Source organism: Populus nigra, chromosome 18, assembly GCF_951802175.1.
Source record: "Populus nigra chromosome 18, ddPopNigr1.1, whole genome shotgun sequence".
In the NCBI taxonomy this organism is placed as follows: Eukaryota; Viridiplantae; Streptophyta; class Magnoliopsida; order Malpighiales; family Salicaceae; genus Populus; species Populus nigra.
Genome location: NC_084869.1, coordinates 10,787,724 through 10,801,120, shown reverse-complemented (window position 1 = coordinate 10,801,120; position 13,397 = coordinate 10,787,724). Strand labels below are relative to the sequence as shown.

Genomic DNA, 13,397 nt, shown 5'->3' with positions numbered 1-13,397 from the left:
ACGAACAACTTGATTTTGTTTCTCTATCTTGCTTGCTTATAACAAAAATCTAGGTCTAGCGAGAAGGATGATGTTTCTGCTGCTTCGTTACGAAGTGCCCGTTCCTGATTTGAGTGATTGTGGCTTTTCTATCATTATTGCACAGCTTCACCCTTTTCTTTATCCTTCATGTGAGAATAACTTCGTGTGGCAATAAATCTTGCTTCTCTGTTCACCAACCCTCCTAAACAACCATTGCTGATATTGTTCATTTTCTATCCATCTATAACCACGCCTAGCGTTTTGAAACTTTTTGTCATAGCATGGCTGCTCAGGGCGGTATGAGGCCATTTTGCCCGCCTAAAATTTGGAGACAGCAATACAGATCGCGGGCATGATTTCGTTCAAGCAATCTCTTGAGCAGGTAGGTACAGGATCAACTCAATTGAGAGTTGGCCAGGTATTTCAGTCAATGATACAATTACACACCAGATGATGAGCTCTATCTCCAGTATTCGAGTTCAAACTACAAATTTTACATTTGAATTGATCACAGATAAATTAATCCAGTACAAGCAAAAAAAACTGAAATAATTTAGAAAATGCAGTAGCTTCAGGGTTGTACAGCTTCTAGTAGTTTCTCATAAACCTGTCTAGCAGATAGATCCTCCACCTGGTAAAAGAATAAAAAGATAATTAAACTGCAGACAAACTTCTAGGAGCAGAATCATGGATACGTAAAAGTTCTCTGTAAATGCTCACTTGTTGACAATTTGGGGGAAAATTAAGGCAGGCGCCAAATATAATGCTTCTCTTGTTCACATTGGCAACTTTCCTAGAGACAATAGATTAATTTGGACTGGTTTGGATTGAAAGGTCATCTGAGGGGAACCAGCTTAGATGATTTACATGGAAATCAGCTAATTTGAAGAGAGGTTTTCCACGTTTTATCAATTATATCCTACTTAATATTACTAGTTCTATTCCATTTAAGCTGGAAATCTACAAAAACTCAGTATTCAATGAAGCTAATGAATTGTCTAAGCAGTATCAGAATTCAGAAGCATAATTTTCCATGTAACAAGTTGATCTCCAACATATGTGGCATTGTATGAAGTTCACTGGGTCTCAAACAAAACTTCCATCTAACAAAGATTTTACAGATTAACTGAAGATGCAAGCACACATTCAGCATGCACACCTAAGCTTATGAAAAAACAGAACTTTTCGATTTTACTTACAACAAGCAGCTTGGATTTGTTATTCCATCCTCTTTGAAGAGTCATCTGGCTCAACCTCAGACCCAAAACCTGTGAAGGCAAATCATGTTAACCTCGGCACATTAATTTGATGATAAACGATTCTGTGCCTAATTTTACTAGCCTACCAATTTAAAAAATAGGATTGTGATGGACGAGCATACCCTGCCCATGAATTCCAAAAGTTCATTGTTAGCTTCTCCGCGGGCAGCAGGTGCAGCTACAGTAACTCGAACATCATCAGCATTCACTCCTGGAAAGAAATATATCAGGCATAATGATCATAAATAAAAAATTAATACATTACCATGTCATGCAAAGTACTAGATAAGACAATTACATTGTTCTTTTCAATCACCTTTCTGAAATTTCCTTCATGCAACTATAAGTCAAACATCTTAATGCGCATTTCTATGAAATATTTGTGTGTTTGTATGCTACATTTTGTATGCATTCAAGCATATCACTGTTTGTGGGTATGAAACATAGGTGTTTTGTTCCTGTCCAGAATCTCTTCTGTTTTCATGGATATGAGGTCAAATTAAGGAGCACAAACAAGAGATGAGGGGTGTTGCATAGACACAGGATGACAACAGAGGAAACACTACATTAGTTAACTTGAGAAAAGTATAACAAAAGGCATCCCACTTATTCCATATCCGCTATAATTCATTTTTTACTCCATTTTTGGTGAGCGAAGAAGTGATTATAATTAAGGGATGCACTGTGCCAGGGAGATACTATCAATTCTGCTGTCAGCTCTGAACTCCATATAGATAACTCCAATTACTTCATCAGTAAAAGGAGAAGGGAATTAGGGTCACAAGATACCCTCAACGAGACCATCTAATTTCCAAGACACAAGCGCCAAGGCTACATAAGAAGGGAATTAGGGTCACAAGATACCCTCAACGAGACCATCTAATTTCCAAGACACAAGCGCCAAGGCTACATAAACAACCACATTACTACAATAACAGGGTCTTTTTTGCTCAATATTCCTAAATTTCCACTCAGCTCTCTCCATCCCTGCTCCTCTCTCTTCCACTTCATAAGAAGAGATACATCCATTTATATTATTTGTATATACATGTGCATAGTGTGCGCCACTTCATGCATGGACAAAACTCAACATCCATGGGATATATAGGTGCCGAATTTAATTCAACTGCATCTTGCATGCATGGCAGGCAGGCAGACACATGAGTCAACAGACTTACAGGCATATCAGTAACAAGTTTAATTGATTGACATCATTCATTCATAATTGTATAACCAGTCACAGAAAGGTCATGTCCGTTTAAATGAGAACAAGACAGAGAAGCAAGCCAAATAATATCAAAGATGTGCAGATCAAGCCAGTAAGTAAAGATGACATTACTTGTTATTGCTGATCTTTGTGCACGGTCTTCAACCTCTATGGCCACCTGCACAAGTCCTCCTAATTGTGATATGCAAGGGGGCACTGGAGCATCCTACAGCATATGCCGGAAAACCATAAGAGGAAATTTATAATATTTTATAATTTTTATGCACAAACATCACCCACTTACAAAAAAACAAGGCAAGAAATTATATGCTCAATGAACATTGGATAAAGTCTCCTAATTTATTATGTAAGAGATTTGGATGGTGGAACACTCCAAATCTTAACAATGATTATTTGAACCTGAGGGTTTGTTTCTGCAGCAACTGTGCTAAGTGCACCATCTATAACATATATAAAAGAAGCAAATTCCAGATCTTCTTCTGCTCGATAGCAAACAAACAACCCACAGCCCATGCAATTCATACGAAATTGCTTCTCCAATTTCCCTTCACCCCTGGACAGGAATGATGCAGAATCATAATGAGTTCTAATGCAACTATAATCTATCTATAACTGAAATCTCAAGAACATAATGTTTGCACTAAAAAAACACACCCTTGCAAATATATGTACTACTTTAGCAGTTCAACATACAGCAAGCAACAAATGCCGTCAGTATGTAGATGGCAATGAATGAATAGACAATTCAACATAATATTTAGCTTTAAAGATTCACTGCCATTTCTAATTTCATGCCTTTACCCCTCCCAGCATCCTACACTTGTAAAATAAAATTTAAAAAAAAAAAAAACAGAGAGAGAAAACACAGAACAATCTTAACCTTCCATTTAGGTTTCCAAATAGTAAGAATAAAAAAATAAAAAATAAAAAAGGCTAGCTACCTTTTCAAGACAACTTTTCCAGCCTCGTCAACGTTAAGCCTTGCAAGATGCTTCTTCTTGTCCAATGCATAAGCTTTGTCAGTCTTCCTTTTCGGCATTTTCTGCAGTTGCGTATCTTATAACAAACATATTTCAGTATTTTTAATTATTTTTTTAGTACAATTGTCTACGATTAAACAATTAATTAGAACACAAATAATCAACGAATTAAGTAATTGACTTCTCATATAATTTTTATGGAATAAAGTGATTGAAAGTTAAGAAGAAAGGGAAGAGAGAGGAACCAGTGATTAGGACGTGAGAGCCACAATGCTTGCAATAGTAGACGAAGAGATCCGAGTCTGGTCCGTCGGGAGCTGCGTCCTCGCTTGAGTACGTGTGCGTTGTCCTCTTCGGCATCTCCTTCTCTCTCACTTGAAATCTACGACTAGGATGAATCCTCCACTAATCAATCAAATTCAGAGCAAACAAGGAAGGTAGAGAGAGAGAGAACGTTGTAGAACCTTCAAGCTTTCAACACCCATCAAAAATCATAAACTGCAAAACGACGTCGTAACATACATCACGCAGTTTTATTTTTACCACAACAAAAGGACACTTCTTGCGCCGTCTGATGATTTTTTTTCTAGGAAAAAAGACATGGTTTGGCATTGCCAAACCATTTGTTATTCTTTCGGTAGCCTGGAATGATGACAATCAAATTTTAGGCAAACAATGGATTCCCTCAAGCGCAACGCTGCACGTTGAATTAAGAAAAAATTTAACATAAAAAAAAATTAGATTTTAAAATTTTTTTAGTATTGTTATTAAATTACACCAATTAAAATCAATCATTTGATTGAAGGATAGAATTTTTAAAAAAAATAAAACCAACAAAATATTCAATAAAATGATGAATTTGAATGGAAAAATAATAAGAAAAAAAAAAACAGTTCATGCACATGCAAAACCAATAATCAACCCAGTATCATAATATTTTATAAATTACAAACATTGTTTTCTAAACATTGTTTCCTAAAAAAAAATTGAATATGGCTCTAAAAAAAATTTTTAAATAAAACATTCAAACAAAGTCGTCTTGGAATTTAGTATAAGATTGAACAAAAAAATATTGATAAATAAGATAAAGTTATATAAAAATGTATTAAAATTCTTATAAACAAAACCTAACTTTTATGTTAATTAAATATTCATGTTTTGTTTGTTTTTTATACGAGGTACTTAGTAATTGAAAAAAAATGTTAAAATTCTAATAAAAACCTGTAATATTATTAAAAATATATGAAAACATCAAATAAATTTTTTTTATAGTACTTTTAAATTGAATCAAAATAAAAAAATAAATTAGCATTAATAGAATGTTGAGATATTTGTTTGAGATTATGATATTTTTATAAAAAATAAATCAAAATAAAATATAAAAACCAATTAAAAATAAACTAAATATTTAATAATAAAATTAAAAAAATTCAATAAAAAAACAACATTAAAAAATAAAATTATAAAAAATAAATAAATAACAAAACAATTTATATTTCCAGAACGGGTTTTAATGGCCCAGCACATTTAAAATATGTTTGGCATATTAATATTGATTATTTTTTTAATATTTTTTCATGCTGAAATACATAATAATAATATTTTTTATTTTTTAAAAATTATTTTTAAACATATCAAAAATTCAAAACATACAAATCATATTAAATTTTAATAAAAAAATTTAAACTTTTTTTAAAAACACACTTTACCAAACAGTTTCTTAAGTCTTAAATGGGCCATCATATCTAGGCCTTTGTTTTTAGTAATTATACTCTCATTGATGATCAAATTGTATAGTAACATAACATTTATTCCAACACACTGAAAAATTAAAACAATACAAATTTATAGCGAGTGAATGTATCGTTTATTTAATGAATTTGGAATTATAAGGAAACTTTTTGCACAACAATTTTAACTGTCATCCTCGGACCCTCTCTCTCAAATCTTCAAGTCTTAACAGGCATGGTACTACTGCAATGGAAGATCAATCCCCTGGTCCAAGAAAACACCGGGTTGGGTGGTGAACTGTATTTGCAAAATCCATCTTGACAGCAAACCAAACTGGAATAGAATTTCATTGCCAACAAGGCTATGGAGAAAATTGTTGCCATTTGAGTTTGACACCCATTTACTAGGACCACAAATAATTAACAAGACTGCAATAAATTCAAGTTCTGAGCAACAGAAGGAAAAGAAAATATATTATCATTGCAAAGCAATGGTAGATAAATAACTTTTCCACTGCTAGAAACCTCTCCTGTGATCCTCGGATTCTGCAAAACAAGAAAAAATCAACAGGTGAGCGTGAATCAGCAAAGTATCAGATTAACATATACTACCATTCAAGTCTCGTCTATACTTACAGATTTTGTTGAAGGCCACGATGTCACAGCTCTGGACATACTCGTTGATGGGTTCGACTGTCAGACGTTCCTCAATAAGAGTGTCCACGGAGACCAAGTCATCAACAATTGTAAGCATGATTGTCATTTTCTTAATGCCATATCCCACAGGTACAAGCTTGGCTGCCATAGGAAACAGCATGAAAGCATCAGAAATACAAGTCAAGATCAAAAGTTTCTCCTTTTACGTTGAATAGAAAACTGCATAGCACACATTTACTGCTTTACTGCCGATTAAACATTAATTTAAAGAAAACAAAGATACCATACCAGTACAAAACGTTCAATAAACAGATATAATGTTCCACACTAAACATACATAATAAAAAGAGAACAGCTTGTGCACATTTAACTTTCACGAAAATGCCTTGAGAAGCACAAACTATCCAGTGCCATCAATCAAGATTATTTCCTTGTAGTTGCAAGGGGAACAGTTTACACACATTAACTTTGAAGGAAATGCCTAGTAGAACACAGACCAAATGATGCAATCATTTAAAATCTGAGAAATGATAACACTTCAAGAGAAACAAGTACAAAAAATAGTTGTATTTGAATTTAGTAGCTCTTCAAAGAACTTACATGCTCCCCAAAAAAGACCTTCCATCTCAACACTTCTGACTGCTTCCTCGAGCTTCTTCATGTCAGTCTCATCATCCCATGGTTTTACATCCAACAAAACAGATGACTTGCCAGCTGAGAAGAGGAACAACCAAAAAGAAATTGTCATAAATTCAAGTTTGTCACTGTAAGATAACAGAACGATGGTTAAAACAATCAAGTGGGGGACCTAAATTAACATGAAATAAAAAGGCGCGACCTGGATAAAATTTTACTAAAAAAACTCCAAACATATCTTTCTTAAACAGAGAAACTTACACTCTTTCTTCTTTGAAGAAGCCTTAATAGTAGCTGCACGTTCTTCAGCAGCCTTCTTTTCCTCCTCGGTCTCTTCACCAAACAGATCCACATCATCATCATCATCATCCTCATCAGCAGCAGCCTAAGAACCACCATATAAATCCCAGGAATAAGTAACAACCCATGAAGTTTTTACAAAGCAAACTAAAATAAATTCATATCTAAAACAAAGTTTAAATATCCCACATTTACAAGAACAATAAATCACAAGAAAAATAAAAACTTGCCTTTGTGTCAGCAGATGGAGGAGTGGCAATTGCCTCCTTTGTGATGGGAGCAGATCCCTCAACAACAACTCCACACCCTTCAGCTTCAACACCACTGCAACAGAACCCAATAGCAAAACAATTTCACTACCATCTCCATACATATAATAACTCAAATATCCGAATCGCATCGATATTAAATTTACACAAACAAAAGAATAAAGTAAGAACTCACGAGATCCTCAAGAGCGCATCAATATGAGTATACCACCGAGACACATTCACGTATTCAGCTGCTGGTGCACTTGAAAATGCTGTAAAAACAGTGAGATCGTCCTTTGAGGCTTGGTATCTGAGAAACAAAAAATAAAAATTACGAAACCAGTTATTAAAGAGAAATCCTTTGTCCCAGCATGGATAGCCTGCTTTCGACAGGGCCGAAACCACGAAAAGATATAGAGAGAGAAAGAGAGAGGTCCCTGTTTAAAATAAAACGTACCCTGAGATGTAACTGCGGGAAAGGAGATAGTCATCGAGCTTCTTGAGGCCAGCGGCTGAGGTGAGATCGTAGAAAGCGACTGCCATTACTTAAAAGCTGAAATGAGAAATAGAAATAGATTACTAGTTAGCTTCGAATCTGGTAAGAGGAATCGCGTAGATATGAATATGAGAATCTGTTGGGTTCGTTCGTACTTTAGAAGAGAGAAGCGGCAACGGCAAGGAGGGAAAGAGGTAGGCGCAGCTTAAGGTCTAGGGTTTTTTCTGGGGAGTTAGAACGAGAATTTATATAAGGGAGAGGCGATCTGGTGTTTTGTGAGCACGGATCATTAGACCTTTATTCTGGTTATTCAACCCAAACCGGTCCGGCAGGTCCCCACCGTCTTGAAGGCAGGTCCACGCTCAGTTTTTTTTTTTAAATAGATTAAGATATAAATTTAGTTTAATTTAATAAAAAAAAGTGTAGATTGACTCGTAACCTAAGGTAACACCCGGTTCTTCACTTGTTGCTTTTTTTAAAAAAAAATTATGAAAATGATTTTTTTATTCTTTTTCAAAAAAAAATTGGAAGTCAGTCTAAGTTGACTTTTCCTATCTATGACTCAAGCTTTACTAAGTTAACTCTCAGTGATGTTCGTGACTACTGGATTGAGGTGCATATTATTGGGTTCTTACTCCTACCACTCCTGTGGAATTCAAAAGTAAACATAGAGAGAGATTTTTCTTATAAAGTAAATGGGATATTTTCAAGATGAAGTGGAGATAGAAGGAGGTTTTTAACTAGTGCTACAGTACATGTTGGTTCATTTTTATTCCATCCTTAAAAAAATATAAAGATATTAGAAAGTTAAAAAATTGATAATATTGGCCCAAAAAAGCATTTAAAGTATTTAAATAGTCACATGTTGAATGACTTATTTTAAAAAAAAATTATCGAGATAGTAGCGTGTTGGATTAGCCTGAGCCAATTATAATTTACCTAAAAAACTTGTGATCTGGAGTACGAAATTGTAATAAAACCATATAATTCATATTGAAATAGGATAGGAAGCCTAATTATAATAAACTAAATACTTAAGGTTGAAAGTGAAAATAAATAAATAAATAAATAAATAACTAAAAAAGTAACTTAAGCAAACATGTATTGATGGTCAGCACAACATCTCAGGTCTAGCCAAATATTTCCAAACATGAGAAAAAAATTAGTTTAAGCAACACTGGGATTTTTAAAAAAGTAAATAAAAAACAAATATTTATAGCACACTCGATTGTATCTCCTTATGGATCGAAAACTCATCCAGATCTCTAAAAAATCAAGATTAGACGTTGCTCTACTATGCATTATTAATAATTTTCCTGTAGGAAATACACTAGCTCTCTACAATAGGTCAATAACGAAAAAAATCAAATTTAAAAGGAAAGAAATCACAGGGAAATAAATTTGTTGTCGGTGTATTAGGTGTTGCTCTGTTATATGTTATTCATAGTGCTGCTATAAAAAATACTTTATTTGAAGATGATGATGGTGCAAGTACATTTTGTGCTTTCAACCTAACTCAAATATTTTTACATTTGACAAAAAAATTATTATTGATCATTTGCGAAGCACGGACCCATTCATTAATTATTATATATATTACGTAGTGATTATTTTTTAAAAATAAATTGAGATAAAAAAACTTTATTTTTTAAAATTGATTTTTTATATCATCATATCTAAATAATACAAAAACATCAAAACATATTAATTTGAATTAAAAAAATATATTAATTGATTTTTGTATTGACCCAATAACATTAGGTCTGGGTTTGGCTGTCCAGTAACCCAACAACAATTTTTGACTAGACATGGAAAAGACAATGCCTCTCACAAGCGCTACAGTGTCGTCCACGATGTAAACATTTTATGTCTACAGTATGGTCCATAATACAACAAGTCTATGTCCATAGTAAATATATAGTGTTTTTTCCATGCGTTTTAAAATATAATATACTTTCTTTTATCTTTTATAACTTATTTACTTTCGAGATGTTCTCTAATTGGTCATTTGGATTTAAATAAATCTCATTTTGGCATATACGGTTATACTAGCCCATGCTCCGCGGCATTAAATATAAAAAAATATTAAGATTATAGAAAATGCTTTAAGACCTCTGGGTCTGGTGGTCATATCATACTAAAAGACTTGGGCATGACGACTATGCTAGACCCTCACCTAGGTTTGGAAACTGTGGCAACCATGTCACACCCCTGTGCCTTGGTCTGGAAACTGTGGCAACCATGTCGCACCCCTATGCCTTGGTCTGACACCAAACATGATTATCAGATCTAAAGCTCTCGGGCCTAGTATTATTGACAGACTCAAGTACTTTAGATCTGATATAGTATCCAGACCCAAGTAGCTTGGGTTCGACAACCCTTGCGAGACTCAAACAAACAACAAACAGAGAACAATTATGCATTTTAATTGTCAAGAGAGAGAAAAGAAAAGAAAAATACAAACAATCGATCACCAGTGACAATCCAACCATGATATCTTTACACGCGCCGTATCATGTGGAAAATGACACGTTTGCGTATTTATCTAGACGATGTATGATTAGTTTGACCACTAGGAGGTGTCTCATACGCCTCTTTAATGGTGAGAGCACCGCCCACTCATTAAGGAATGTGGAACATGAGCCAATAGTTTTTCGAATAAAAGATAGAAAAGACAACATGAAAATATTAAAATGCTCTCATGATCCGCTGAATAATACACCATACCTAAGTCAATTTCATTAAAAATACTCTGTATGATCCTCTTAATTACACACCATATTCAAATAAATTTTACCGTCGCAAACCACAATAATTTATATTTAAAGATACAGTGAAAACCCATGACATTTAGCTTACTTTGTAACTGTGTTTTTTTAAACCCTATGACTTCAACAATTTGCAGGTTTTGTAGCGCACCTTTCCAGCTTGCCTCTGCGCCTCCAACTATCTCTTGCTGTTGAGCTTTACCTCCGGTGAATCTCCTCAGGTCTCGGCACATAGGTCAATTTGCATTCATGCCTATCCCTCCTTTTACTTGTTGCTCCTTATGAGTTTGCCTTTCATGATTTGATGTTGTAGCACCTCCAATTAAGAATTTTTACGGGCCTGCATACCATTTCCCCCTTTTCTAACATCTGTTTTTTAGTTATGGGCTTTGCTTTCCCTGTTCGCTTGCTAATTACAATCTCAAAGTTCAATGTTGATTTTGTTTCTGGTTTTTCCTTTTTTTATTTGCTAATTAACCTTTGTTTTCTAAAATTGCAAGTTATTTACTTTTATTTTTCACGTGCTTATCTTTTTTTTCCTTCAACAAAAATGAAAAAAAGGATCAAAACCTTTCTTTCATTGTTATAGAATCATGGGGTTTTATTGGGTTTTTTTTTCTACCTTGGAGTGATTGCGAGTTTTAGCGTGCTTTGAAATGTTAGAGAGGCAATTCTAAAAACTGTAGGAAGAGGATGAAATGACCTTATTAAGAAATAGTTGAAAGAGACATTGATTGGTACATTTGTGTTATTTTTTTGGTTTTTAGTTTCCAGGGTGAGCATGACAAGGTTTTTCAGCAGTGCCTTAATTGTGTTACTACTTTGCTTTGCTTTTGACTACTAATCTGATTGATCAACTGTTTGTGGATATATATTTTATTAACGTGAGTGTCGGGTTACACATCCTAATTAATTTTACGGGTCCTGAAGTTAATGATAATGTAAGCTTCCAATGGCTTTAAAATTTATGGCCTTCGAACTGGTGACCTCTAAAAAACAAATTTAGAATCTAACCAGTTAAGCTATACCCTTCAATATTTTTCTTTTTAATTTTTGAACTGATGCTCATGTATTTCTCAATCTTTTTTTTCCCAGCCTTGTTTTCTGGCCCATTGTTTATTGATGTATTGTGCTTAATCAGAAGCTAGCACTTAAGTGTTCAGTGTTGCAGGGTATGCCTCTTGATGAAGATTCAGATAATTATTCCGGTAATAAAGGTGGAAAAACTCCCCTGTTGTTGTCTCACTCTACCGGAATAAGCCAGGGTTCAGTTGAGTTGCAGAAGTGATCAACTACTCAAGAATTTCGTATTTGCCTCAAATTTGATAAGCCCTCGTGTGTCTCGCTTTCCTACTTGGCCCGCTGCGCCACGCGTGATGCTTAGTTCTAAATGAGAAAAGGAAGAGAATCTCAGCAACGTAACCTCAGCGAAATCATGTTACAAGTGAAGAGAAAACAAATCAATTAAATACAAAAAATTATGTTTTGATTTTTGTGAGATTCTATGTTTGTGGAGAGGAAAAAAAAATCGTGTCGAATCTATTCAGTTATTTCTTATTGTAAACCTTTATATATTTTTTTCTTAGATTTTATATTTTTAAATATTTCACATATAAATTAATATTGTTATGATTTTTAATTTAAAAAATATTTTTTCTTAGAAAAAGTCATGTTTACGTGAAAAGAAGAAAGAAGAACAGACGAATAAGAAAAGAGATACATTTTTTACTCCTCGTTTCAAATTAATAGAATCTTTACTAATTTTTTTTTTTACTGCATTCGTTTTTTTAATTTAACAAACTACACTGTTAATAAAAAGGATATTTTCTAAAAAAAAAAAACAAAAAAAGAGAATCTTGACTGAAAAAAATACATTTGTCTATAATTTAAAGCATGTTTGGGAATGCGGTGCAAACTATGTTCCCACAAAATTTAATTTTTTTTGTAATATATTAAATTTTTTTTATATGTTTTGGATCGTTTTGACGTGTTGATCTCAAAAATAATTTTTTAAAAATGAAAAAAAATATCATTTTAATATATTTCGACATTAAAAATTATTTGAAAAGCAACCACAAGTACACTACCAAAAAAACATAATTTTATATGAATGTATATTTTTTGTTTTGTTCTTTATCAAATGTTAACAATTTTTTTACGTCCATCTGTACATATATTTTTTCAATTTATTTTATAAAATACAAATACTATCTTCTCGGTTCTTAAAGAAAACTTTTCATGGTAATAAAATATATACCCATGATATCAAAGTTTTATTTTATTTACTTTATAAATTAACTTGAAATCCATAAAAAAAATCTAAACAATTAAAAAAAAATACATCCTCAACCAATAACATCAAGTTAGATATGCGTGTTATTGCCTCATATTTGTTTAAGAGTTTAGTTGCAATTATTTTTTAAAGTATTTTTATTTAAAAATATATTAAAATAATTTTTTTTTATTTTTTAAAAATTATTTTTAATATCAGTATATTAAAATAATATAAAAACACTAAAAAAATTAATTTAAAGTAAAAAAATTAAATAATCTAAAAATACTAAAAAAATTAAATTAAAATAAAAAACAGTTAAATTTTTTTTAAGATATAAAAACAAACGGTACCGAAACAACCAGCAGACAAGGAAAAGCTGTCCACCATCACGGTTGTAAACGGGTGGGCCACACTCCTTTTATCCAACCCTCTTGCCGTTCGTCCGATCGAAATCTGACGGTAAAGATTCCAACCCACCAAAAGTCTAATCTAAATCCTACCTTTCAAAGTATCAACGCCACCATGAGCCGTCAAAAACCAAGTCGCCGTCTCTGCCTTAACACGCGCACGTTAGCGCACTCATGCAGGAAACTCCCACCAAAAAGCTTAACCATAACGTTCATGTTAGTTACATGCAAAAAAGGTCACCCATCATAAATTTCATTCACACCGGTCAACAACTATTTAGACAACAAAATCGTAGTATAATTAAGAGTTGACCGTTACCGTGAATATATACAGCCCGTTTCGTTTCGAATTGCGTTTTGAAACTTTTTATTTTATTTTAGTTTTATAT

General features: G+C 33.1%; 2 protein-coding genes across 5 annotated transcripts; both read right to left on the bottom strand.

The window, feature by feature from the left end:
• Positions 1-377: 377 nt before the first annotated feature.
• Positions 378-4,156, bottom strand: LOC133678952 (UPF0235 protein At5g63440). 3 transcript variants are annotated; one of them, XM_062101486.1, is made up of 7 exons: positions 3,734-4,156; positions 3,450-3,550; positions 2,908-3,061; positions 2,620-2,713; positions 1,367-1,491; positions 1,221-1,289; positions 378-652 (listed from the first exon to the last, which is right to left on the bottom strand). In XM_062101486.1, exons 2-7 carry the CDS (start codon positions 3,545-3,547, stop codon positions 593-595), a joined length of 600 nt encoding a protein of 199 aa, XP_061957470.1. In that variant the 5' UTR covers positions 3,548-3,550; positions 3,734-4,156; the 3' UTR covers positions 378-592. The 3 variants fall into 3 exon arrangements, with proteins under 3 accessions (XP_061957470.1, XP_061957468.1, XP_061957469.1); XM_062101484.1 differs by having other exon boundaries at positions 3,450-3,564; positions 3,734-4,146; XM_062101485.1 differs by having other exon boundaries at positions 1,403-1,491; positions 3,450-3,564; positions 3,734-4,137.
• A 1,380-nt stretch (positions 4,157-5,536) lies between these two features.
• On the bottom strand, positions 5,537-7,871 carry LOC133678954 (elongation factor 1-delta 2-like). Of its 2 annotated transcripts, XM_062101488.1 has the most exons (8): positions 7,714-7,871; positions 7,520-7,615; positions 7,256-7,372; positions 7,042-7,135; positions 6,773-6,896; positions 6,476-6,589; positions 5,855-6,016; positions 5,537-5,764 (listed from the first exon to the last, which is right to left on the bottom strand). In XM_062101488.1, coding segments are annotated over exons 2-8 (699 nt in total). In that variant the 5' UTR covers positions 7,606-7,615; positions 7,714-7,871; the 3' UTR covers positions 5,537-5,762. The 2 variants fall into 2 exon arrangements, with proteins under 2 accessions (XP_061957472.1, XP_061957473.1); XM_062101489.1 differs by having other exon boundaries at positions 7,520-7,831.
• Positions 7,872-13,397: the final 5,526 nt, after the last annotated feature.

What these genes read in the sequence shown, in the direction of transcription:
- LOC133678952 (XM_062101484.1), bottom strand. Translation starts at nt 3,848, where the DNA reads ATGCCGAAGAGGACAACGCACACGTACTCAAGCGAGGACGCAGCTCCC. An exon ending in GGAAAAGTTGTCTTGAAAAG is followed by an intron (nt 3,062 to 3,449) that starts GTAGCTAGCCTT and finishes ATTCCTGTCCAG; the next exon opens with GGGTGAAGGGAAATTGGAGA. An exon ending in ACAAAGATCAGCAATAACAA is followed by an intron (nt 1,492 to 2,619) that starts GTAATGTCATCT and finishes ATTTCTTTCCAG; the next exon opens with GAGTGAATGCTGATGATGTT.
- LOC133678954 (XM_062101488.1), bottom strand. Translation starts at nt 7,605, where the DNA reads ATGGCAGTCGCTTTCTACGATCTCACCTCAGCCGCTGGCCTCAAGAAG. An exon ending in TCCCGCAGTTACATCTCAGG is followed by an intron (nt 7,373 to 7,519) that starts GTACGTTTTATT and finishes TTTGTTTCTCAG; the next exon opens with ATACCAAGCCTCAAAGGACG. An exon ending in TTCTTCAAAGAAGAAAGAGT is followed by an intron (nt 6,590 to 6,772) that starts GTAAGTTTCTCT and finishes TCCTCTTCTCAG; the next exon opens with CTGGCAAGTCATCTGTTTTG.